General features: G+C 42.5%; 2 protein-coding genes across 2 annotated transcripts in view; both read left to right on the plus strand.

Moving 5' to 3' along the window:
- Window positions 1-476: 476 nt before the first annotated feature.
- On the plus strand, window positions 477-18,929 carry API5 (apoptosis inhibitor 5). The gene is made up of 14 exons (XM_051622458.1): window positions 477-673; window positions 4,213-4,374; window positions 5,312-5,405; window positions 6,409-6,474; window positions 6,809-6,960; window positions 10,379-10,585; window positions 11,097-11,201; window positions 11,801-11,890; window positions 12,470-12,651; window positions 12,867-12,960; window positions 13,470-13,526; window positions 14,430-14,506; window positions 14,834-14,970; window positions 16,804-18,929. The coding sequence occupies exons 1-14, from the start codon at window positions 605-607 to the stop codon at window positions 16,881-16,883; spliced, it is 1,572 nt and encodes a 523-aa protein (XP_051478418.1). The 5' UTR covers window positions 477-604; the 3' UTR covers window positions 16,884-18,929.
- Window positions 18,930-20,194: 1,265 nt separating this feature from the next.
- The window catches only part of TTC17 (tetratricopeptide repeat domain 17), a 64,488-nt gene continuing 58,845 nt past the window's right edge, over window positions 20,195-25,837 (plus strand). The window contains 2 exon segments of the mRNA XM_051622456.1: window positions 20,195-20,228; window positions 20,231-20,409. Coding sequence (XP_051478416.1) covers window positions 20,195-20,228; window positions 20,231-20,409 — 213 coding nt within the window.

The following is a 25,837-nucleotide window of genomic DNA, read 5'->3' on the forward strand; positions in this document are numbered from 1 at the left end:
GGAAGAGAGACATAAGGAGTGCAATGAAAAGCCCAGAGGGGGAAAAAAAATTAAAAAAACAGCAAGCAGCTGCTAAAGGTGCGGGACATGGCACTTCCCTGAGCAAACACACGCATTCCATACCACCCCCCTCACAGCAGGAAAAGCCGCAAGGTGCCGTGGCTCGAGACTGGAGGCCGGGCGGGTAAGAAAACAAGTCATTTTAAAATATTTTTTACACCATGTTTTCAGCTCCGATTACCGAAACTCAGACGCACGGCGCCGCGGAGGAGCCGGGGCACTCCTGCGTAGACTGCCCCGGCCCGCACCATCACGCCGGCCCCACCGGTGCGCGGCACCCGCGGGAGGGCGGGCAGCGCCCCGCGCGCCCCCGCGGCGCCCCCGCCCCGCGCGCCCCCGCGGCGCCCCCGCCCCGCGCGCCCCCGCGGCGCCCCCGCCAGCCGCCTGGCGGCGCTGCGCTGGCTGCAGGAAACCGCCGCTCTAGGACTTCCGCCTCGGTGGTGCTGACGGCGGCGGCCTGAGCGGTGAGCGGCGGCTTCGGTTGAGCGGCGGCGTCCCTGGCGGCCTCGGTTGAGCGACGGCTTCTGCCCCTTCCCGCCGCATCATGCCCACTGTGGAGGAGCTCTACCGCAACTACGGGATCTTGGCGGATGCCACCGAAACGGCGGGCCAGGTGCGGCGTGGCTGCGGCCTGCAAGGCCGCGCTAGGCCTCGCTAGGCCTCGGGCTCCGGGAGCGCGGCCGCCGCCGCGGGGAGTCCCGGGCTGGGAGGGTTGAGACGGGGCGGGCAGTGGGCGACCTGAGACGGGATGCCGCCAGATGGGCTACTCCCCTGGCAGGACAGCCGGCTGGCCGGGGCTGTGCTCCGTGTAGGTGCCCTCACTGCGTGGGGCGGGGAGGCGGTGGTGGTTTGGGGAGGGACGAGATTAGCGCCTGCGGTGCTGCAAAAACGGTAGGAGCGTTCGTCGATTTTGCATCCTGCTTCTCCCGTCCTGTCGTTAAATCCTTTTAATGTAGCGTCCTGGATATTAACTAGTTATTAGGTGGAACCAGATTGCTGTTATGTGGGGGCGGGGAGTTCCGCCTGGCGCGTTCGGGCCTTACGGAAGAACAGTGGTGCAGATCTGGTACGGCGCGGTTGCAGCTCTGGAGAGCTTCTGGCTCTTTTGCTGAAAGGCGTGTTGCAGGAAGGTGAAGTTTGTTACGATTCGATAACTGCCCATAGCCATTTTTTTGTTTGTTTTGCTCGTTTCATTGGGTTTTTTTGTTGTTTTTTGTTTGTTTGTTTTTTCTTTAAGGCAAGAATGGAGGGTTGAGCCTCACGGCTAAAGGAGATTTTTACCTGTAAAATCTTAGCAACATCTGCCGTTTCATACCGTTACAGAGTTATTAGAAAAAAAAAAAAAAGGAAAAAAAAACCTTAATATATGCCCATTACAAAATATTATGGTTAGTTTAAACTAGCTTTTTAATTGCATTAGGCTCTCATGTTACTGAAGGGCTACCGTAAAAATCAATAGATACTTTTTTTTTTTTGGTCATAATGTATCTAAGTAGGAAAGTAGCTTCGCACATACCTATCTCACAGTGGCTTTTAATCTAGATACCTATTGTGCGAGGCCATTTGGAAAGTTCTTTAAGAGAACAAATAATATGATGGTTGTTAAAGTTCGGAGTTTTGTTGGGTTTGGTTTTTTTAATGTTTTTTCTTTTTAATTCAAGTCTGTTTGCTTTGCTTGTGTTGTTATGCCCCAGTGAGAGAAAGCATCGCTGCAGACAATCCAACCAAAACCTCATCTGAGAGCCAAGCAAAAACTGCAACTAAAACTTTGGGAGCTATGGGGAGAGATGCAGAATAAAACAGATGCTGTTACTGTGCCATTTTACAAATACATAGTTAATCATCATTTCAGCTCTTGTGGTTACTTCTTACAAGATAGGAGTAGGCAGGACAAACTCCAGGGTAGTTAAGCAATGCAGCCTGTGACAGGGATCAATGTGTAAGAACCTCCGATGGTAAGTATAGAATGATGATTCCTGATATACTCTCCTAGCTTTACCTCTCTATAGCTTGTGGACTTCCAGAGTCAGAGGTAGTGTCTTTACAATTAGTGTATCATGCTACTCTGTTCTTCATTGAACTTTTCTGATGCTTTTTTTTAACTGATTATATTTGCTGGCATATAAACTTCGTGTGGCAAGATACTCTTGTTTGATTAAACTTTCTGAAGAAGTTACCTCCTTTGACCATGTCTTAACATCCTTTTATGGTACCTCAGATTTTTGCATTCTGAGAAGCCATGACTTATTGCTCCTTATTTTTCATCCCATATTATTACTTTATTATCTCTTAACAACCTCATAAACATGATCTCTCACTAAAAAAGTCATAGTCACCTTGTCTCAAAAAAGAAAATCGGGACATCAGGGTTAGAGCAAGGGAGCAAGCAGAAGTATGACATTAAGAGGAGTAGTTTAAAAGACTGGAAGTATTCACCTTGTAAAAGAGTGTTCCAGTTGAGGAAGGAGCTTGGATGTGATGAGTGTATCTCATGGGTGGAATAAAGGTGAGAACTTGAAAAAACTACTAGGAAAGAAGGCTTAAAACAAAGAGGAAAATAGGCTTTTCTCCATATCACATTGTGAAAATTTTCACAGGACGTCATAGAGTATGACTTGGTTCAAGAACTAATCTAGAGAAATTAAGGGATGTTTGGTCAGTTTGCCAGTATTAAAGGTCTGGACACTGTCTCTGGCATAGGACATTCCTGTGTTTCAGACTGGGAGGAAATGTGCAAAACTGAAGGATCACACTGGCTCTGTAGTTGGTGTTTTTCTTGTGCATTCAGTGCTTCCAGGTAGAGAGTAAAACAAACTCCTGTCTGAACTACATTTTGCCTAAATTACAGTAGTAGTTAGCATGCAGTAGTACAAATTCATGGCACACAAGCTACTCTAATTCATTGCCATATGAATTTTTTAATATATTTATTAAGTGTAAATAATATTAAATAAAATTGTTCTTAATGTGTGGTCTGAGTGCTGGCTTAGTGCTGCCTTTGCCGTTGAGTGTTGGCACAGCTACAGAGCAAACTGGATGGGGATGTGGAGCAGCTGAAAAGCAAGTTTTTTTTCCTTGGTTATTTTTCCTCCAGACCAGGGTCCCAATTTAGTTCAGAACCTGGCCACACAGAGACCTGTCAACAAGGTATAGGGACTGCTTAAGGAGCATTGGTACTGAATGTTAAAATACAGCCTTCTTTAGAGGGAATTAATGGAGCGTACTGCTTTGTAAATTAGTATCTCTGTTTGCTATGGCTGAACTTCCTTGTCAAGTAGGGGTGATGATATATGTGGCTCTGGGAAATTTAATGTGAATTTAAAAAAAGCAAAGTGTCCTGTGCTGTTGATGGTGCTGGTCAAAGTAGGATAAGAGGTCTAAACCATTTTCACAGCCATGAAGAAAATTAATGATAGAAGGTTCTGATTTCTGCTAGTATCCTAATAATGCAGGCTTTTATTTTGCAAACACATAGCTAACCACAACAAAGACTGCTATTTATTCTAAAGTTTCAGACCTGCAGGCACAAAATCAAAAGTGGCCATGTGATTGGAGTTGGAGCAGCTAGAGAATATTATTTTCTGTTGCTGAAGTGTTCATTTCTGTATTTGAACTGAAGGTTTTTCTTTATCTAGTCTCTGTTAACAGATCTTTTAAGAACTATGTTTTATCTTAGATTGAAATTAACTGCTTGAATAGATGGCAAAGGTAACTTAAAAGTAATTTGTGATGCATTTCAGTGGCACAGTTGTTGGGAAAGGTAAGTTCCACTTGAGACACAACAAAAGAGTAGACAGAAGGCAAAAACTCCTTGGAAAAACTCAAAGTTCAGTAAAGGTGATCATGTAATTGATTGAGTCAGCACTAATCTAATCACCAGTGGTGTGCGAGAGCTGTTAGCCTTAGGGCTAGCAGTTTGAATGGTAAGCACTTGAACAAATAAGCCAGAATAACAGTAAAAACCAGTCAATAGAGGCAATTTTACTAAATTGGCACTGTTACATTGGTCTAAGAGATATACAGGCTTCATACAAATAAGTAAATTTAGTTCACTTAAGTAGCTGAAGTGAACGGGAGAGAAAAAAATCCTTTCCTTTTCTTGTAAATACCCCAAGATTTTTCTGTTCATGTATTCTGTTTTTCCTCTTTCAGCATAAGGATGCTTACCAAGCAATCCTGGATGGCGTGAAAGGTGGTGCCAAGGAGAAGAGACTTGCAGCTCAGTTTATTCCTAAGTTCTTCAAGCATTTTCCTGAGCTAGCTGACTCAGCTATCAATGCCCAGTTGGACCTCTGTGAGGATGAAGATGTTTCTGTAAGAATAAGAACCTAGTAACAAGTTGATATCTTGAGTTTATGTTGGGGACTGCTTTTTTTGCTTTGCTCTGCTTTTTTTGCTTTTTGTAATAGGCTCTGTCTTCTGGGAGGGAAGGGTTCTTTGGAAAACTTAGTTGTATTCCTGCAAAAGAAGAATCTATTGTGTGATGGTATGGAAAGATACATCTGTTCCTGTTTGTCTCTTTCACTCCCATCACTCAGCAGAATAATAGCTCTCTAAACTCAGGTACAGCTTAATTTAATATGTATTATATTTTTTCCTTTAAAAAAGCACTGTGGTAATTTATTCTAATAATTCCTCCTGGGAGGCAGGGAAATTTTGTTTGCACCTGAGAACTGTGGGGTTGAAATTCTGAATATATTGTTCTTGCAGAAGTCTTGAGATGCTTCACAGTGCTTCTGTGTTGTTGATAAAAGCTGTACCTTTGAAGCACCTTTGGTTATCAGATCTTGAATTATTTGGGCAGATCATTCAAGGATTTTTGTTAATGCTGGGAACAGAACTTAGAGGGTATCTGTGCCATATGCATGACCATAAAACTGTCCTTCCTGATAGCAAATAAGACTCCATAATAACACATATTCTATCCCTTCAGTTGTGAAATCATTGATTTTGTGAGCAGAGATGCCGTTTGAATTTTTTTTTCTCCAGTGCTGCTTCCATCTAAGAAAAACATAATATTTTTTTCATAAATACTTCATAATAGTTTCATAGCAAATAAGGTTTGACTGCCAGTAGAATCTGAAACCTGAGCATTGCATTCTGAATGTGATATGTTAAAATAGTGTGTGGTCATTTTCTCACATTTGGCTGATTTTTCTGCTAAACTTCAGTAGTTGAATGGGTAGGGTTTTGTTAGTAATTACTTGAAATTTAATTTTTTTTATTTCCATTATACTGACAATTTTAACAGATCCGGAGACAAGCAATCAAGGAATTGCCTCAGTTTGCCACTGGAGATAATCTTCCTCGGGTAGCAGACATACTGACCCAGCTTCTACAGTCAGGTAGGAGACTTGGTAGTTTCCTGGCTGATCTACTTGTGGTGCACCTAAAAACATACACAGTTTTGTTCTGTAAAGCATTTTCTGTTCTGATTCATCATTCATTATGAAGCAGTCTGTCCCAGTGCCACTGATGTTCTGCTTCCCCCCCTTATATTCACTGCACAACTGTATTACTACTTGGGCTGGAGATTTGCTAGTCATCCTAATCTAAACTGAAAATCTTTCTTTTAAATAAAACAATTTTTTTTTTATTTAAGTTACCTGCAAGCATCTGTAGAAAAGGGGAAAAAAGACAGCCCCTCCCTCCCCCAGTTACAGTCTGCAGCAAATTGCTTTCTGAGAAAGACTTACTGGATTTCTAAGCCGGGTAGTCGGGAACTTTAAAAATCCTGAAGACAATTTCTTCCATACAATGCATTTTTGGTACAAAATATTTAATTCAAAATTTAATATACAATGTCTTTAATCTCAGAAAGTTACAGAGTGCTTAATATTAGATGTTCTGGTTTGTATTAAAAATGCATTATTAAGTCCGTAGGCTTCTCAGAAGAGACTTGTTTTTTTGAAACATACACATTTCTCTGTTCAGTTAAACAAGAAAGTTGTTTGTCCCACCTAGAAATACTGTAGACTACTTTTAAAAGAGTTTAAAAAGAAATCACTATTTATTTTACCTTAATTTAATGAAGGTCAGCTTGTTGATTCAGCTGTTCTTTAAAAAGACTAAATGTAACAATTAAGAACTTCCCTTCTAGTTTTCAGTCCTATCAAATTTGCAGTGTTACAGAGAAGCTGAAGTGGCAAATAGATTTTAAGTTTTGCTTTCAGTTTTCATAATAGTGGGTTTCTACTTCCTCAGTTGAGTAGCTGTTGAAAATACCAGTTACGGTTTTTACAATAAAATGCTGAGGATAGAGTATTTATTTTGTGATGTCAGAAATCTTTCATTGTTTTTTCTACTCTTATGTTTGCATTTCAAGGATGTTTTTTTTTCTGTCTTCAGATGATTCTGCAGAATTCAATTTGGTGAACAATGCATTGCTTAGTATATTTAAGATGGATGCTAAAGGTAAAGGACACATTTTTCTATAAATGTCTTTTATTAATATTTCAAAGTCTCTTGATAGGATGAGAACAGAACTCAAATTTGTATCTTCTTAGTACAATGTAGAAGTTAGAGGCACTGAACATTTCAATAATTGTGGATCTGAATTATTTATGTATGAATAAAAAAATGTGGGTTCTTATGTCAAGCTATGTGAAAATTATGGGGTTTCTTAAAAGTTAGTATAGCAGTTATTTTAAAATGTCATGGAGTATTAGAAGAGGACATATCTTTCTTGTGCATAGGAGGTTCAGTTCTTATAAAATAATTTGTATCACTTGATTTATGCTCCATTCAGGCACTTTGGGAGGCTTATTCAGTCAAATTCTTCAGGGAGAGGATATTGTGAGAGAGAGAGCCATCAAGTTCCTCTCTACAAAACTGAAAACCCTGCCTGAGGAGGTGATGACAAAGGAAGTAGAAGAGTTCATATTGACTGAATCAAAGAAGGTGAGTGTCTATTTTCTGTACGGACTAAAGGTATTATTAAACCATCCCTTGTCACTGTCATTGCTTTAGAGATCTGTTTATTTAAGCCACATGCAGAGCTAAGCATTGTACAAAAGCAGTATTCTAGCTACCCTATTCTGCCACAACCTAAACTTTGTGGGGAAACTAAAATAATGCTAGGCTCTTCTAATTTTGTAAGCACAATTTTTATTAGAATCATAGAATCGCTCACATTGGAAAAGGACTTGGGAGTTCAGTCATCTCAGGGAATGATGCTCAGCTGAATTCAGATCAGATTTATCAGTGCTTTGTCCAATTGGGTTTTGAAAACCTCTATGGATGGAGATTTCCCAAACTGTCAGGGCAACAAGCTCTGTCATGGTGTTAACCTGGCAGGTAGCTAAATACCATGCAGCCACTTGCACACTCTCCCCCGCCCTCTGGGGAGTCAGGGAGAGAATCAGAAAGGTAAAGATAAACTTGTGGGTTGAGATAAAAACAATTTAATAATTGAAATAAAATATAATAATAGAAAGTAATAATCTAATAAAAATACACAAACATGTGATGCGTAGTACAGTTGCTCATCACTCACTGACTAATGATCAGCCTGTCTCTGGCTGGCAATCCCAGAGGACAGAAATCCTGAAACTGCAATCCCAAAAGGAAGTGCTTCCTGGCCAACCCACATAAATACACTGGGCTTGAGGTTGCATGATATGGAATATTCCATTGGCCAGTTTGGATCTGATGCTCTGGCTATGCTCCCTCCCAGCTTCTTGTGTACCTGCACACTAGCAAAGCTTGAGAAGTTGGAAAGTCCTTCTGTTCTTCCAGTCTTTGGCAGATTGGAAATCAGCCAATGTTACCCCCATATACAAGAAGGGACAGAAGGCTGATCCAGGAAATTATAGGCCTGTTAGTCTGACTTCAGTACCAGGGAAGCTGATGGAGCAGATCATCCTGAGCACCATTATGTGTTGCATGCAGAACACCCAGGTGATCAGGCCCAGTCAGCAAGAGTTCATGAAAGGCAGGTCCTATTTGACTAACCTCGTCCCCTATGACAGGTTGACATGCTTATTGGATAAGGGAAGGGCTGTGGGTGTTGTCTACCTTGACTTTAGCAAGGCCTTTGACAAGGCTTCCCACAGCATTCTCCTAGAGAAGCTGGCTGCTTGTGGCTGGGATGTGCATGCACTTTGCTGCATCATAAACTGGTTGGACGGCCGGCTCCAAAGAGTTGTGCTCAATGGAGTTAAATCCAGTCGGGGCTGGTCACAAGTGGTGTTCCCCAGGGCTCTGTGCTGGGGCTGCTCCTCGTTAACATCTTTATTGATGACTTGGATGAGGGGACCGAGTGCACCCTCAGTAAGTTTGCAGGTGACACTAAGCTGGGTGAGGGTGTCAATCTGCTTGAGGGCAGGGAGGCTCTGCAGAGGTATCTGGACAGGCTTGACCGATGGGTGAAGGCCAATGGCACGAGTTTCAATAAGGCCAAATGTTGGGTCCTGCACTTTGGTCACAACCCCTAGCAGCGCTACAGGCTTGGGGAGGAGTGGCTGGAGAGTTGTCCGGAGGAAAAGGACAGCTGATTGACAGCTGGCTGAACATGAGCCAGCAGTGTGCCCAGGTGGCCAAGAAGGCCAACACCATCCTGGCCTGCATCAGGAACAGTGTGATCAGCAGGACCAGGGAGGTGATCCTGCCCCTCTACTTGGCCTTGGTGATGCTGTACCTGGAGTACTGTGTGCAGCTTTGGGCACCATAGTAAAAGAAGGACACTGAAGTGCTGGAGAGGGCACAGAGGAGGGCAACTAGGCTGATTAGAGGTCTTGAGAAAAGTTCTTTTTCTCCAGAGGAGAAACTGAGGAGAGACTGAGGGAGCTGGGGCTGTTCAGCATGGAGAAGAGGAGGCTGAGGGGAGACCTCATTGCTCTCTGCAACTACCTGAAAGGAGGTTGTATTGAGACATGTGTTGGCCTCTTCTCCCTAGTGACCAGCAATAGGACAAAAGGAAATGGGGTCAAGTTGCAACAGGGGAGGTTCATGTTGGATATTAGGAAACATTTCTTCACAGAAAGAGTGGTGAGGCATTGGAAGAGACTGCCTAGGGACATGGTGGTGGCACTGTCCCTGGAGGTGTTAAAAACCAGGTAGATGTGACACTTTGGGAGATGGTTTAGTGGTCACGGGGGTGTAGGGCTGATGGTCAGACTTGGATGATCTTGAAGATCATTTGTAACCTTAATGATTCTATGGTTCTATGAACCTTAGCAACAACTAAATCCAACTGTGTATTATCAACATTCTCCTCATACCAAATCCCGTATTAAAAAAATATTTAAAATATTCCAAAAAATTCCAAAGCAGCCATATTCTAGCAACTAAAAAGAAAATTTGCTTTATCCCAGCCAAAACCAGGACACACTCCAATGTTTAATTGTCCTCAGCATGATTTATTTTTTTCTTTATCCAGTTGGAACCTCCTCTATCAGTTTTTTAGCATTGTCTCATTCTCACCCTGTCCACCACTGTAAAGAACCTGGCCTCTGCTCTTCTTGACTTGCTCTTAAATATTGGAAATTCAGTGTTAGACTGCCTCACCCCCTTAGGACTTCTTATCCTTAACGCTGAAAAAGACCAGTTTCTTTAGGTTCTACTCAGAGGTCACATGCTCTAGATACTGCTCACCTTCTTGCCTGGGCTTACTAAAGCCTATCAACAACCTCCTCATACAGGAGGGCCCAACACTAGGTGCAGTGTTCCAGATCTGGCCTAGTGAGGGCATAGCAAAGTAGAATCCTCAATCACTTGGTTTCCCTCGGGTCTACTTGCTATGCTCTTGTCAGAAGACCAGGATGCTGTTCATCACCTAAGGAGCACTGCTGACACTTAAGTTTAGCCTGCTGTCCCCAGAGGCCTCAGGGATCTTTTCAGTAGAGCAGTTCCCCAGCCAGTCAGTCCCCAATACGTGCTGCTGCAGGGAAGTTAGTTCATCTCAGGTGCAGGACTTTGCATTTGTCTTTATTAAACTTCATGAGATTCCTGTGCATTCCCCAGGCTAAGAAACATAAACATATTATTTATTTGTTTTAATCAATAAAGAATAGGTACTCATTTAAGATTTATTCTGCCTGAAGCGTATGATTTTGTTATGTAAGAAATTTTGGGTTTGAGTTTGGAGTTCAAGAAAAGTATTTCTATGCACAATTTGATGTCAGGTACTTTGATCTGGAGGTGCACGCAGCTATACTGCATGTTTTTGTGTATTCTTTTAAACTCGTGTTTTTAGATACCTAAAAGCTGGATTTAAATGCTAAATATTTGCATACTTTGCCTTTTTAAATCAAGTAGGATTGATTTGGAGGTTTTCAAATTACTGCCATAGAAGTACATTTTCTGATTTTCTCTTAAGGTGCTGGAAGATGTGACGGGTGAGGAATTTGTTCTGTTTATGAAAATATTGTCTGGATTAAAAAGCTTACAAACAGTAAGTGGAAGGCAACAACTAGTGGAGCTGGTAGCTGAACAAGCTGACCTGGAACAAACATTCAACCCATCTGATCCAGATTGTGTGGACAGACTTCTGCAGTGTACTCGACAGGCAGTGCCACTCTTCTCAGTATGTATTTATTTGCCTTACATGAAGAATATTGTGGCAAGTTAATGGCTACAGCCTCTCTTGGGTGTTCCTGATTAAGTTAAGAGTTACAGCATATTAGTACTTCTCTACCTTCAGCTTCAAATGTATTTAAATGTTCAAAAACATCCTTAAAGCCTCCAAATGCAAAGAGCTTTTGTGTTATTCTCTGTTCTTCAACGTTTTCTTTGAAGTGTAAGATGTTAACAGTTAATTACGACAAGATTCTCATGTTAGGCTCACACATGTACGAGCATGAGTATTTCAAGTCTAGTGCTAGGCATTTGCAGCACTTAAAGACCTATTCTTGGGCTATATAGACAGTCTTTTCAGCCCTTTTTGCAGACAGCCTCCGAGTTTAAGGGAAGGGTCTCTGTTTAGCTGCTTAGTAGGCATTTATAAGGGTGGTAAATTGTTGGGGGAAGAAACATTTAACTCCTTCAAACTCAAAGAGTAGCCTGAATAATGTGCAGTGTTTTGGGTTTCCTTTCAGAAAAACGTTCATTCCACAAAATTTGTAACTTACTTCTGTGAACATGTTCTGCCAAACCTCAGTTCATTGACTACTCCCGTGGAGGGTCTTGATATCCAGTTAGAGGTAAGGCAAGGCTAAAATGTCTTTAAAATTGTAAAAAATAAGAATGTGAGACAAAGAGCTGTTTTAAAAATTGCAAACTCCTTTCGTAAGAGGTTTCCAGTTCTTGGCTTGGAAAAAACTTTTGAGGCAAGGCTGGAATAAGATCAGTGTAATTGTTTTTATGTTAGTGTAAATTTTTTAAGCACATAGCATTTACCGAAATGACTGTTGTCTGGGTTGTGCTAATTTAGCCTCCTGAGGGAGTGGCTTGATGTATGTAATTTTACTTGTGTTAATCACTGGTGCAGCTTCAGTTGGATCTCTGTGAATCTCATTTTGAAGGTGAATTCTACTGCACATGTGGGAGGTACAGTTTTGTTTACTTGTTGACTGATGATGTTTGTTGGGATTAGACACACAAACCTGTGTTGTGGTTTGAGGATATGAAAAACAGAGTAGGCATGTTCCTCCTTGCATTCTTTCCTGATGTTTGGGAGACAAATAGCTGTAATAGCTGACCTCTACTGTCCCAGCCATAATGATGTGATAATCACTTAAGTTGTAAGTTGAGCCTTTACTTTCCAGTTAACACACAAAAACGCGACTATCCTTGTGTGTAGGTTTTGAAGCTTCTTGCTGAAATGAGTTCATTTTGTGGTGATATGGAAAAGCTGGAATCAAATTTGAAGAAGCTGTTTGATAAATTACTGGTAAGATTAATTACATTTTTACTCATATAAAACACTTCTAAAAAAAAAACACCTGAGTTTTCATCAAAACAAGTTATTTTTATCTATTAACGTGTTTATCCTTTTCCTAAAGTGGCTGTTTCAAATATAGCTCTGCCCATGATACAAGGTCAAACCTCACTCTACAATTCAAAGCCTCTGTAGACATACCAAGTTCTTACCTGCATAATGCTTTTAATCCAGTAAACCCACGTGGTCTTGTTATATTTAAGTTACATAGTCATGAGAGTCATGTTGATCTTACTAAAGGCTATATCTGCACTGAAAAATTTTAAGCAAAACTCAGTACTGTTTTGGAAGCATTGGTGCTGCCTCTGGTAGCTGTGCTACCATATTTCCTTTGAGTCACAGGTGTCAAGCCTTAAGTGTGGGCAAACCACCTGCATCAGGACTTCATTCAGTGGTTCATCATGTCAGTATAAGGACAAGGAATACTTCTTCAGTTGTCAGCATAAATAAACCCTCTAGTCCAAACACTGCAAAAGAAGGGTCAGTCTGTAAATGTGTCTCATGCATATGTTTTTCCTTTTTGTTCGTTAGGAGTATATGCCCCTTCCTCCAGAGGAAGCAGAGAATGGGGAAAATGCAGGCAATGAAGAGCCCAAGTTGCAGTTCAGTTATGTCGAGTGTTTATTGTATAGCTTTCATCAGCTGGGTCGTAAACTTCCAGACTTCCTCACAGCCAAGCTGAATGCAGAGAAGTTGAAAGACTTCAAAATCAGGTAATCACTTACAGGCAAGTACTAAGAGTTCTGTTAGAAAGTGTGAATCATTATTGTCTGGGTGTTTTAAGATACAGAAATAAGATTGATAGAAGACTTCTTTTGAGCATTTTTCCTAAAGATGAAAAATAAAATATTACAGCTTCCATTTCCTTGTGCTTTTATTTTATGGGAGTATGTAAAATTTCTTAACAGATTGTTTTGAAATTTTTTAGGCTGCAGTATTTTGCTCGTGGGTTGCAGGTGTATATTCGACAGCTTCGTCTAGCACTTCAAGGAAAAACAGGAGAAGCCTTGAAAACAGAGGAGGCAAGTATTTTTCAGGAGTTCTCATTTTTCTTAATTGAGCTTTCTGAAATAACCATTGGCACATGTTAATGGACTGCAGTCTGTTGTATGCATGCAAATAGATTAAATGATACTCCTAACATCTGTTGCAACTGTGTCTTACCTAATGCTACATTTTACAAGCTAAGATGATCTTGTGGATGCAGAAAGCAACTAACAGTAGAAGCCACATGTATTTGGCTTAACTGTGCTCTGCACTTTGTTTTGAAAGAGGAATTTTCATATATTGAGGGAAAAAATTTAGTGGGACGTACACTGGAATATTAACATCAGCTAGTTATTGTAAAACTGCAAGGAACCTAAAAATAATTGTAATGAAAACTCAGAAGTGTACACACCTTTCACTATTGCTATTGCTATAGCAGTCCACTTGGAGGAGCAGTCAGTTTAATGTTACAGCTTCATCAAATGCAGTTGATATAATTTAAAGCTACCAGAATAGGTGCTCAGTTGTGTTTCTTCTTTTACAGAACAAGATTAAAGTGGTTGCCTTGAAAATAACCAATAATATTAATGTTTTAATCAAGGTAAGTCCTCACATTATGAAGGAGTAAATTCACACAACAGAGTAACCTGTGCAGAAAAACAAACGGATAGATAAGAACTAAGTTGTATTGTGTTACTAAGAGAGTTAATGTTAGGCAGTTCTCAGGGTGGCTGCCCACTTTCCTGTTTGTGAAGAGGTACAGATCTGCCATTTAGCAAGCTGCTTAGCTTTTGCTGCTGCTGGGATAGGGCTCTAATGCCCCTTTGCAGCACAGGAGCAGAAGGCCTTGCTGTAGGGGTCTCTAGATTCTCCTTGAGCCATTTTCTTTGTTATTTCCCTTTCCTGAAGTGGCAGGAAGGGGTAAGAAATAGTTGTAAGAGGTGCAAGGAGATGTAAAGGAGGGAGGAGGCAAAGCAAGCTGCTATACAGAACCTTTTCCTCCAACGAGTCTAGGTGAGATGGTCTGCAGAAAAAGCCTTCCATCCAAAGCCCTTGAATCCATTCTGCTTTCTTCTAACCACTTTTTCATCTCTCCCTTCACTTCCCATCTCTCAACCTGAATCACCATCATAAGCCAAAAACTTTGCCCACAGTATTGAGAAGCCTATTTTTTACCATCGTAGGGATATCAAATGTCTCCCTTCAGGAGCCATTGTAGTTCATTCTAAGATGCTTATTGTGCCCAGGGAGAGAGAGAAAGCACATTATGCCAGTGTTAGACACTATTCTGTAATATACATTTAATTTTAATTCCGTAATAGAGTGTATGGGCTAAGGCAGCCAGGTAAAGCTACTGCTGCCTTTTCTCCCTCTGCCACAGGACTTCAGAAAGGATTTAGAATCCTTGGAAAGTAACTTTTTCTGGAGTCTCAGTAGGTAGCTAAAATTTTGAAATGCAATCAACATTAATTTAGCTGTAAACTGTCTGATTTTGCCTCCATAGGATCTCTTCCACATTCCTCCTTCTTACAAAAGTACAGTTACGCTGTCATGGAAACCAGTACAAAAGGCAGATGCAAGGTAAGAGTTTTTCATAAAAAGATGAAACTGTGGTGTTAATTTTTGCTGTCTATAAAATAAAGAAATACACACTGCACATGAGCTGAAAGTTTCACAATCAAAAATAACACCCGTCCTGGAAGCCATTAAGACTGTGGAGTGATAGTCTTAGTCTTGCTTTAGGGGTACAATAGATTAAATCAACTGGAGACCAGCTTACTTCCTCTTTTGAAGTATTATTCAGGGCATCTTCATCAGCTTCCAGTGGTTGATCTCTGAGGGTGAACTGCTATTCCTGTACTTGTCACCACAGGGGTGTAATGATCTGTTTTTGTTTTTTTCTGTCAGTCAAAAAAGAGCAAGTGAAGATACAACCTCAAGTTCACCCCCAAAGAAAGCTTCGGCAGGACCAAAAAGGGATGCCAGGCAAATATATAATCCTCCCAGTGGAAAATACAGCAGTAACCTGGGTAGTTTTTCTTACGGTAAGTTAGACAACTTGAAAAAACTGTGTCTAGTGGCAGTTGTGCTTTGGGGTGGGGAACAATCAAATTGAGCCAACTTAGATTCTCAAATGAAATTGTACTGTCACTGATTTTTTTTGTGTAATGGTCTCTGTCTAGCTGTTGATCTCTGGCAGTGTTATCAGCGTATAAACAGTATGTCATTTGCTAGTTAGTTTTTAGTAGTGTTCTAATACATAGAGTTAGTAATCAAACTGCTGAGTTCTCTGTTATGACACAGCACTCGCACCCCAAATTTCCCACTTGACAGACCAGTTTCTTTAAGTGGCAGAGCTGGGCCACCCCCTGTCATGCAACTGGATCTCTGCTGCATTCCTATTAAAGCCACTGCTGATGTTGCAGACCTGATCCAGAACTTTTGGGAATTGCTAGGTTCACTGTGTGTACACAGTTATATCCTCATCTTCCCAGTCAGAGTGATTCTGTCTCTCTGCAAGTCATATTTCTGGGCGAACCATGAGGGTGGTTGCAGACTGAATGAACAGGTCCAAAAATGGCAGCAGCCTGTTCTTGTTTTGTTGTCTGTAGGCCCATTGGTCCTACTTCTGTCAAACAAACAGCCTGCTGTGACAAATTACTCCCCAAGTCTATAGGTTGAAAAACTTACATAAAGACAGTTTTTTATATAAAAACTGTGCTGGTTTTGGCTGGAATAGCGTTAATTTTATTTAGTAGTATGGGGCTATGTTTTGGATTTGTGCTGAAAACTTGATACTACAGGGATGTTTTTGTTATTGCTGAGCAGTGCTTAGAACACAGTCAAGGCCTTTTCTGCTTTTCACACTAAGCCACCAGCAAGTAGGCTGCAGTGGGGACAAGAATTTTGGAGGGGAGACAGCTAGAGAACAGATAAAGTCTTCTGCAGATTTCTTACTGCAGACTCCAGGTGATGCGCCTGTGTCTTTGAAGATAAGCTTGTAGTCTTACTGTTCTAAAAATTAGGAAATTTTCAATGAAAAATGTTTTACTGCTTGTTCCTGTTTCTTGTAGTGAGATGCCCAGACCTCTCATCAGCTTTTGATTTTGGTATTTTTTAAAAGAAACACACAGTTTTCTCTCTGTAGATTAATATGACCTGTATTTTAAGACTGGGTGAAGAGGAAGCATGGAAGGGGAATGAGAATTTGATGTATTTCCAAACAAATCTAAAGAAACTTTAACAAAATATTGGGGAGAGGGTTTGCTGTGATCAGATTGTTCGTAACAAAGGGAAAGGAGAAATATTTTGCAGTATACTAATAGTTTGTGTAGTATTGGTCTATATCTTAAGTTTTTTAATTTGATATAGTCAAGATGCCAGCCCAGCAAAAAGACTTAAAGTATGCTGATGGTGACTGAACATGGAGGATAGAAAAGGACAGACTGACAAAATTGTGGTTTTTCCATCATTTTATAAAATCACTAGGAGCAAGTCAGACAGATACATCAACATAGATACAGAGTTATTGGAGAGGAGGATGAGCTAGAAAGCCTAATTAAGTTCTTGACAGACCAGTTTTCAACTATGTGATAATGGATTGGCCCAAATACAGTTCTAAAATTATGGCACAGTTATACATCATAGTGTGTGTGTGCAGAAAGACTACTTTTAGTTTTGGGAGGCTAGTTCTCCTGACCTTGTCTGACAGTTAGTGGGGTCTGTCGTCCATCAAAGCGTAAGTCAAGAGATTCAGGGGAGATAAGCAGGTTTAGCCTCAGAGAACTTTTTAAGTCAGCCTTCAGTACCTCCAGTTATTGCTATTTAATCTGTATACAGCATAAAGCCTGTGTGAAAAGTTTTTACTTTTCTTTCAGAGCAAAGAGGTGGTTTCCGGGGTGGACGAGGAAGGGGCTGGGGAGGACGTGGCAATCGTAGCCGAGGAAGAATCTACTGAGTAGAGCATTACATCTTCCATGGCCCTGAAGGGCTACAGTGAAAGTGCTACTCAGCAAGTTTGCTTGGAGTATTGTTTCCTTCAAGGACTGCCTTCCACTAAGACTGATTTCAATGTTCTTTATACCTTTGTATGTATGATCTACTTTTCTAACAGACTACAACTTGTCCATAGTGAAACTACAACTGTATTTTTGGATGCTTACAGTCAGCAGTTTTGGGTTCTTATTTTTGAAGTGTCTTCAGGATTTATGCTAAATTGGAAAAGAGCGTAGATGTTTTATCAAAAGCTACGTCCTGACAGTTTGTATATTAACCTAAAATTCAGCTACTGCATAACTGAAACTATATAATTGAGTTTATGTATTAAGTAGTGGACAGGAAAGGCATGACAACAGAGATATATGTCAGATCAGCTTAGCAGTTGAAGTAACCCTTTCCTCATCTGTAACCGTGTTTTGCAATATGTGGAGAAGAGTACCATTGTTCAGTTTGCTTTGATTTACCTCTTAAAATGGACTTGGATGAGATAAGTACTGGTTTTTTTAAGGTTTGCAACATGGATGCAAATGGGGTTTTTTTGCTTGTAGCATGAAGCAGTTCTTTTTCTTAGGTATGTGGAGAATGTGGAGTTTTTTGGTTTGCACATCTCACTCTTCTCTGTGCATTGCAATGCAGAAGTGATATTTTGCAAATGAGTTTTTAATGTTTAATATGAATGTGTGCGTATAGTTATGCCATGAAATTTCAGTAAATTAACAGGAAAAACAAAACAATAAATGTCTATAATTATTCCGGGAATGAGTAAAGACTGATGCAGTGATTAAGTTTCATAGGCCAGAGCTGGACCATAGCAGTACCTGGCTCATTTCTTTGTTTTGCAGATTTCTGGATTAGTTGGCACTTGAGGGTTGTTTTTTTGTTTTGTGGTTTTTTGAGGTTTTTTTACCAATACAGTTGCATTTTAAAATATATAAATAAAATCGTATTTTGGGTAACATTGAAAAATTCCAGCTTAATTCAGGTGGAAAAGTTTGACAGTTCCATGCTATTTTTTTCCATAGCAACTTGGTATTCTTATTTACTGGTTTACACCCAGAAAATACAATGTAAGAGCACAGTGCTTCTTTTTTTATTCTCACCACACAAAATTTTTACTTCTCAGGTCATTCAACATTGTAAAGGAATTAGCAGATAGTATAAGGAAGCTGGGACAGAGGAAAAGAATTTTTAATAGTGTTCCAGGGCATGTTGATGTAAAATAGCTTAGGCTTTAGAAGAATGAAGATTCTTTCTTATACTTGTTTTTGTCCAACCATTCAATATCCACAGACACATGCCTGAAAGTGATGTTTCCCCACCTAGTTCCCTTTGTATTTGCTTGTGAATCTGACTCAGGTGTCTTCATTAACACTCTGATATTTATTACTACAGTCAGAAGGCCAGAATACTGAAACTGTGTAAAAGTTAAGAGACATTGTGGAGGCTAAAATAGAAGTCTATTTTTGCTTAACTCTGGAGCAGTAGGCAGCAAACTTGGGACATTCCATGACAAATAAGCTGACTTTGTATTTCTGATACAGCTTTTAAACTCAGATTGGTCACTGAAATCAACAAACCTGGCAAAGAGCTTTCGATGACAAATTTGTGAGATCAAAGTGTCACTCTGAAAATAGGCACTAGATGGGTAATAAGCTTCCATTGGGGAAAAAAAATAGACACTTTACACTTGTGGCTATAATGTGTATTTTGAGAGGATTTGAAAAATGTAGTCTCAAAGCCTAAACATGGCTTGTATTTAGACTAATAACTAGGTACTTAGCAGATTATTTTCTCACCGAATTTTGAGTGAGTTTTACAGGAGTCCTGTTTTTCAGATGTGATGTGCAAAGTTCTTGTGGCCTCAGAAGTAGTTAGATGTTTTTTTTTTTCCCCGGTACCATATTTAATTTTAATGCAGTGAGTTGTTGTGGAGACACCTGTTTATCATCTTGTTGAATTGTAAATGTTCCCTTATGCTTTTGGAATAAATTCATTTTGTAAGTTTGTTTGGCTCATTGTTTTGCAGTTGCTTTGCAATATTTTGTGTTGGCTTAGTAAAAAAGTGCTAAGAGAACTTTTTATTTTAGTGACCTATCTCTTTAGACTGCTGTAGATGTATTGAGCTATTTGCCACCAAGGAATATTTTCGCAAGACCGCATTAGCTGTTGCAACTTTTAAATAATTCAACTTTTAAATGTAGAATGCTGGAGAGGAAATTTTCAGCAAGAGCTGCATGTCATACATCTTATTTAGGAATTATCATGTGAAAAGGATTCATTCATTGTCTTATTCAACCTCCTCGATGTTGACAGTACAATAAAATTTGTTAGTAACTTATGATAGAGCAAGAGTGGTTTGGAGTAGCAGCCTGTTTTTTTAAATGAACTCTGTAATATCCCTGATGTGAAAACTGGCAGCAGTAAGGAACTTGGGGAAATCATACTTCTGGAAATGTTCTTTGTCCTGAGACAAACTGAATCCCTTGCATTAGTTTAACCACTGACAGAGTTTGTAAACTTCTGGTTCTTCTTAATGGGTGTAAATTACCGGCAGATTTTGCTGTTTACAGGCTTTGGGAATTCTGGTGTCCCTGAGAAGCAGAACTGTTTGCAGGTCGCTTGCAAACTTAGAAAGGTCAAACAGACCAAAATTTGAATTTGGCAGCTCAGGACCGGGGAAATGGCCTTCCACTGCTGGGTTGGTATTTACCATTTGCTGGAATAGAAAAAGTTCAGATTTTTCTGTGTAGCTGAAAAGCATTGGAAGGATTGGTGTCTTTTTCAGAGCTACTCTGCACCGGCCCTTCAGTGAGCTGGGGCTGGCTGCAGCACAGCGCGGTTTGGTTGGGGCAGGAGGCCCCTTCTTCTGGCCGTCACGGCAGGCGTTCCAGCGGGCAGGAGACGGGCTTTATTTTTTGTCAAGGAAGGTGCCCAGCGTGGCGAACCCCCTGCTTGTTGCATGTAAAGTCAGCCTTGAGCGCAGGCCGGCGGCTCTGCTGTTACCCCTGCCTGCCTGACGTGCCCGCAGGTACGAGCGCCCGGACTCGGCTCCCCCGCTGGGTGAGAGGCGCGAGCAGCTGCAGAGACGCGGCGCCGCTTCCCGGAGCCTCCTGCGCCTTGTGGCTGCTCCGCCTGCTGCTGCAGCGGGAGGGCGGGCAGCCCGGGCCGGCAGCCTTCCTTCCAGCCAGCGGCTCCGGGGCTGCCGGGGCCCGGCCCGGCCCCGCGGGGGCGGGAGGGACGGGGCTGCCCGCTCCACCCTCCCCTCCCAAAATGGCGGCGGCAGCAATTCCGGTTCCGGGTGAGGCGGGAGGCCGGGATTGGGGAAGATGGCGGCGGCAGGAGCGTGCGGGTGGGGCGGGCTGGGGCGGGCGTGGGTCTTCTCCGGTTGGGCCCTGGGCCTGTGCTCGCTGCTGGCCTCGGGGACGCGACTCGCCGCAGCCACCACCCACTGGGTGGTCACCGAAGATGGCAAGATCCAGCAGCAGGTGAGGGCCCCGGGGAGCGCTGGCAGCTGCCCGTCGCCCGCTGCCCGGCGGTCGCGGCCCGCTGCGGCGGCAGGGAGAGCCCCGGCCCGCGTCTCCGTTCCCCTGCAGCCCCAGCCCGCCCGGCGCTGTGCAGCGGAGGGACGGGGCCTGTCGGTGCGGCGCGCAGCGCTGCCGGTCTGAAGGCTGCTGCTGCCGCCGGGCGGGGGGCGGCGGAGGGCTGTCCGGCGGGGAGCCGGCGTCGCTCGGGAAACGGCTTGAAGTCGCCAGAGCCCCGGGGTGATGTCTGCAGAGCGGCGGGGAGCACGGCGGGTGGGTGTGAGCCAGCCGAGGAGGAATGTTAACCGAAGCCGTATTGGAGCAGCGCGGTTCGTGCTTACCTGCGGGCCCTGCGAGCCGCCCGCTCCTCGGGCCGTGCTGCTGAGTAAGCGCGGCGGCAGGGCAGGCGGCGGCAGGGCAGGCGGCGGCAGGGCAGGCGGCGGCAGGGCAGGCGGCGGCAGGGCAGGCGGCGGCAGCTCGGCCCTCGCCCGCAGCGCTCGCGGTAACCTCCCCGTGGGTGCGGAGTGCCCCGCGGCCGGGCCCGCCCCGAGCCGTGGTGGCGAAGCCCGAGCTGTGGATGAGTTTGCGATTTTCGCATCCCCGCCGCCCCCAGCCTGGCTGCTTCCTTCTGGAAGTAAGAAGGAGAAGCTGTGGGGCGTCTGCTTGGTGCAGAGGCACGCGGAGTGCCCTCTGCTGCAGCGGCTTTGTGGGTTTAGTCAAAGTGCCCTGTTGGGATACTGGGCTGTATCTGGCGTTCCCTAAGCAGCTGAAAGAGTCGATATGTACTTAATGTTTGGGCTTCTTTTACTTGCTTTGCTCCCTCAGTGTTGCAAGGGGAACAGCACCAGGAATTCACTGCAGATCTGCTTTGCTCTTAAGCAGAATGGGAGTTAACCTTCCCTCGGGAGGGGAGGAGGTAATTGCTGTAGCAAGCAGCGAGGTCTTCCCCCTCATTTAAAAAAAAAAAAAAAAAAAAAAAAAAGAGGGTGAAGAGGTATCTGTTAACATCACCTTCTTTTTGTGAGAATTTTTAGTCAGGTGTCCTTTTAGAAAGCATTAGGATCCCCAGGTGGAACTGGCTTTCTCTGTGGGAAGCTCCTCCTGCTGTCTTTATGGTTTTCAGGCACTCCAGCTGTCTGAGTGGATCTAGGCACTCTTTCACCCAAGTTGATAATAAATTAATGAATGGCAACACTTCCAGTGCTATCTCACCTCGTTTGTCTGTATGATTTAGCTTGGAAGTGGTGAGAGTATATGATAATGGTCTGGAAGCATCTGTGTGTGTATATTAATAGTATATGATCAAATTTGGGTTAAGTGTTCATTCTGATTATTGCATGGAAAGGACCTGTGACTTGAAAATATGTAATTGCCTGAAATGACTTGAAAATCTGATTAGGTAAATTAAGTACTGATTTTAAGAAGTTGCTTTTTATTATATCAATTAACAGGTAAAAGCTTCCATCTGCCATTGCTGTACAGTAAACTATTACCAGTGCTTTCTAAGCTTTCTACCTGTTTCATGTATAAAATTCTCAAGGTCTGTAGCTGAGATGGTAAAATAATATCTGTGTAATAATTTCTCTTACCTGCGTTGTCAAAATTAATCCAGCTATTTCCAGCAAGGAAAACCAAGTTATAAATATGATATTGCTTGGAATATGAGGGACTGGAATTTTCAGTACCTGAGTTGTAGTGCTGCTAATTGTCATGTGAGTCTTTTGTAATAAGGTGTATTTCAGCATCTGTTACTGTCATCTCCTTGGCTCTTATGAAAATGTTACTTAAATTTGTGGTTACTGCCATTGCTATCCCTGCAGAGCACATCTGAATTTCATTTTTTCCACTTATTTGTATTTTGGGGAATGAGAAGAGTGGGCATTTTCTAGAGTGAACTTGAATGTTGTTTTAAATGCCAAAATGTAATAGTTAGCAGCAAAATAGACAGATAATCTCCGTTGTCCAGCAATAGGAAAGAATTGTCATTGTTCCACTTTACACTGCACTAGTGTGGCCCCACCTTGAGTACTGTGTGCAGTTTTGGGGGCCTCAATATAAGGCTATCAGACTGTTAGAGTGTGTCCAGAGAAAGGTGATCAAGATGGTGAGCGGTCTTGAGGGCAAGACTTGTGAGAAGCAGCTGAAGTCACTTGTTTTGTTCAGCTTGGAGGAGACCAGGCTGAGCGGTGACTTCATCACAGTCTACAGCTTCCTCAAGGGGGACAGTGCATGGGGGGTTTCTGATCTCTCTCATCTGGTGACCTGCAATGGGACACCAGGAAATGGGATGAAGCTGCACCAGGGGAAGTTCAGATTGGACAATAGGAAAAGGCTTTTCACTGAGAACATGGTTGGACACTGAACAGGTTACCCAGGAAAGTGGTCATGGCACCAAGTCTGTCAAGAGTTCAAGGAGCATCTGGACAATGCTGTTAGTCATGTGGTTTGGTTTTAGGTAATCCTGCAAGGAGCAGAGAATTGGACTCAGTGATCCTTATGAGTCCCTTCCAACTTGAGATATTCTGTGTTTCACTGGCAATGGTATGCTTAATATTTGATTTATCAATTGCTTTGTAGAATCACAATATTCCAAAATACTTGAGCTGTCCTTCTAATACCAAGATCTAAGTAGTTTTTAACAGGACATAAGCCTAACATTTTTCTGCAAAGCCTCTCTTTGCTTTAATTTTTCAGAATATTCTTTGCTAAGTTGGTATTTGTCATGAGAACTTGTATTTTTACCAATACACTTAGCCATTTAGTCCTTCTCTCCAACTGTTTTTACTTTGTGCATTATCAGTGGGGCTTTTGTCCACGTTTGTCTCATAAACCCTTGGGCTGTGCAGCTTTTTGTGTTCTTGTGCAGTGGGTTGTTTCATCTTTTCAGTGTATGTGAAGTATTGCCTGCATTTGTTGGCTTCTCTACTAGTTTCAATTAGTCTACTATTGTTCTGTAGAAAAACATTGCCATAACTGTTTTTTTTCCATACTCTTGACTCCTCCTTAGAGTGTCCAACTAGTGCTAGTTCTTGCTGCTTGCATGGCAGCCCAAGTTTGAATTGTGAAGCACGTTACCTACTGTAAGTCATCTGTGTAAGTCAAGACTGGTTTGGAATAAGCTTCTGCTGATGCTCATTCAAGTGCAATAACCTACATTGCGTCACAGAGTAACACCGCCTGCCCCACAGCTCAAAGCAGGGGCAACTAGATGTGGTCACTGAGAGCCCTGCCCAACTGAATTTGGTGTCTAGAGGTAGGTGTTTGACAGTCTGGCTCACCTCTTGGTCCAGTGGTTGGCTGCCTTCAGTGTGATTTTTTTTTTTTTTTTTTTTTTTTGTCTTTTCCAATAAGAGTATCCTGTCCGGACGTTCAGTGCCACTCACCGTCACATCTCAAGAAGAATGGGCTCTGTCTTATCTGTACCCTGCCTTTAGGACACTGAAAACAGCAGCAGTATCCCCCTGCAGCCAAGCTAGCTTGCTTCTCTCAGCTGCTCTGTGGGTTTTGTGCTCCTGGCCCCTCAGCACCTAGAGTGAGCTTTGCTGGCCTTGAAACAAAGGGGTAGAAGGCCCCAGCAGGTGCATTCTCACTGGTGCCTGGTGGGTGGGGATAACTGCTCTCCTGGCTCCAGCCTTGCTGCCACAGCCCAGGATGCAGTTGGCCACCTCAGCTATGAGAGCATGCTGCTCATCAACGACTTTTTTCTCACCAGAGCCCAAGCATCCTTTCCTGCAAAGCTGTTTTCTGTTCCACCCCTGTCTTTCCTGCTGCACAAGGAACCGGGTGCTAGGTTTGCACTTGCCATTGTTAACTTCACAAGTTACCTGTCAGCCAGTTTCTCCAGCTTGAACTGCAGCCCTGCCCTCCACCATAGCCACGCCCACCCCATGTTTGCAGAGGACACCAAGCTTGCTGAGGTTCTTTTTTCCTGTGTCATTAGTAAAGACACTAAAACAGTGTTGACCCTGATACTGATCCCCAAGGGCCACTGCTGATGACCAGCCACTGTTGGACTTTGCACTGCTGATTGCAACCCTTCCAGCACAGCAGTCTCTAACTGGAAGTGGCTAATGCTGTTTGGTGGCTAAGGGTGGTGGTATTGATTAACATTTATATTACTTAATTTTAGAAATATTAGCATTTTCAGTGTGAAACACATTTTAAATATTATAATCTTTTTACAGAGGGACAGGTTTAATCTTCACTTGGACTACCTCAGTTTATCTGGATGATACTATTCTATTCTATAGAATAGATTAAGATGGGGACAAAACTTAGGTGGTAATAATGCCCAGATATACCCTGCTAAATGAGCCACAAGCTATGGATGTCCAGATAAGCACCAGTGATAACTGTCTTCCCTACAGCTTTTAGTTTGTTGCTGTGAACCTTGTCTTCCTTGTTGCCAAAGTGTGCTATGGATGAGGAGTAGAAAGCAAAAGTTAAAAATCCTGGCCCACATATGAAATATAATAGCCAGAATCTGAGGGGAAAAGGAGTGAGGGTATTTTATATTATTGCCCAAAAATCTCTGCTAGCTATTTCTCCTTATGGTGCAGCACGGATGTAAGCCTTTAATCTGAAACTACATTCAATTTAGATTGATTTTTCTGTGGTGTAAGAGAGCTACCAGTACCTTGACTGAGACTTGAGCTGGACTTCTTAGTGGTATAACAGCCTGGCAGGGGTGGCAAAATTAAAGCAAAACAAGAATTTTCCATATATCAGCAATATCTCATCTAGTAAATTGGAGTGCTTGCTGAGTAGGTCCTGCTGTTCCAGTTTCTAGTGAGCATTTCTGAATGATGAAACACACTAATTCCCAGCAGTGCATGTAACATTTTGTTGTCTCAGTAAGCCAGCAAGAGAAAAGCCATCAAACTATATCTGTTGCTCTAGTGGCCTGTTTTCAGTTCAAATACATAGTTCTGTGGATCAGCTCATACTCTTCTTTTGATCTGACTCCACCCTTCAAATTTGTATTCCTGCAAAGCCAGGGACTGAGTAATAGTCTCTCTTTAATGAGATTATATCTGCTCAGTGCACATGTTTATAAGCCTTCTCATTTCACAACTAGTAGAATAAATTTCAGGCTAATATATAACTGATTTTAGACAGTACTTGTCTGCCAGTAGGGAAAGTAACCTCTTAGCAGAAGTACTAGTGTACTTCAAGAGAAGAGAGAAACTTGGCATAAAGAGAAGACAGAAGGGTGACCAGTACACTGTCAGTGCAATGCAAGAAACAGTTTCAGTAGTCATGGCTCTGCTGGTGAAGACCAGCTGCTGTCATCTTTCATGAGACCACGCAGATAGTCAAAAGCAGGACTGGGGAAGTGTTGCCAGGAGCAGAGAGCTTCTGGCAAGGAATCTGACTTATCAAAAATTTGTTT

The sequence above is a fragment of the Apus apus genome, chromosome 5 (genome assembly GCF_020740795.1).
Source record: "Apus apus isolate bApuApu2 chromosome 5, bApuApu2.pri.cur, whole genome shotgun sequence".
Taxonomy (NCBI): Eukaryota; Metazoa; Chordata; class Aves; order Apodiformes; family Apodidae; genus Apus; species Apus apus.

Coding starts and splice junctions, on each gene's coding strand:
- API5 (XM_051622458.1), top strand. CDS start 605: ATGCCCACTGTGGAGGAGCTCTACCGCAACTACGGGATCTTGGCGGAT. Junction 10,586..11,096: donor AGGCAGTGCCACTCTTCTCA/GTATGTATTTAT, acceptor GTTTCCTTTCAG/AAAAACGTTCATTCCACAAA. Junction 11,202..11,800: donor GTCTTGATATCCAGTTAGAG/GTAAGGCAAGGC, acceptor CCTTGTGTGTAG/GTTTTGAAGCTTCTTGCTGA.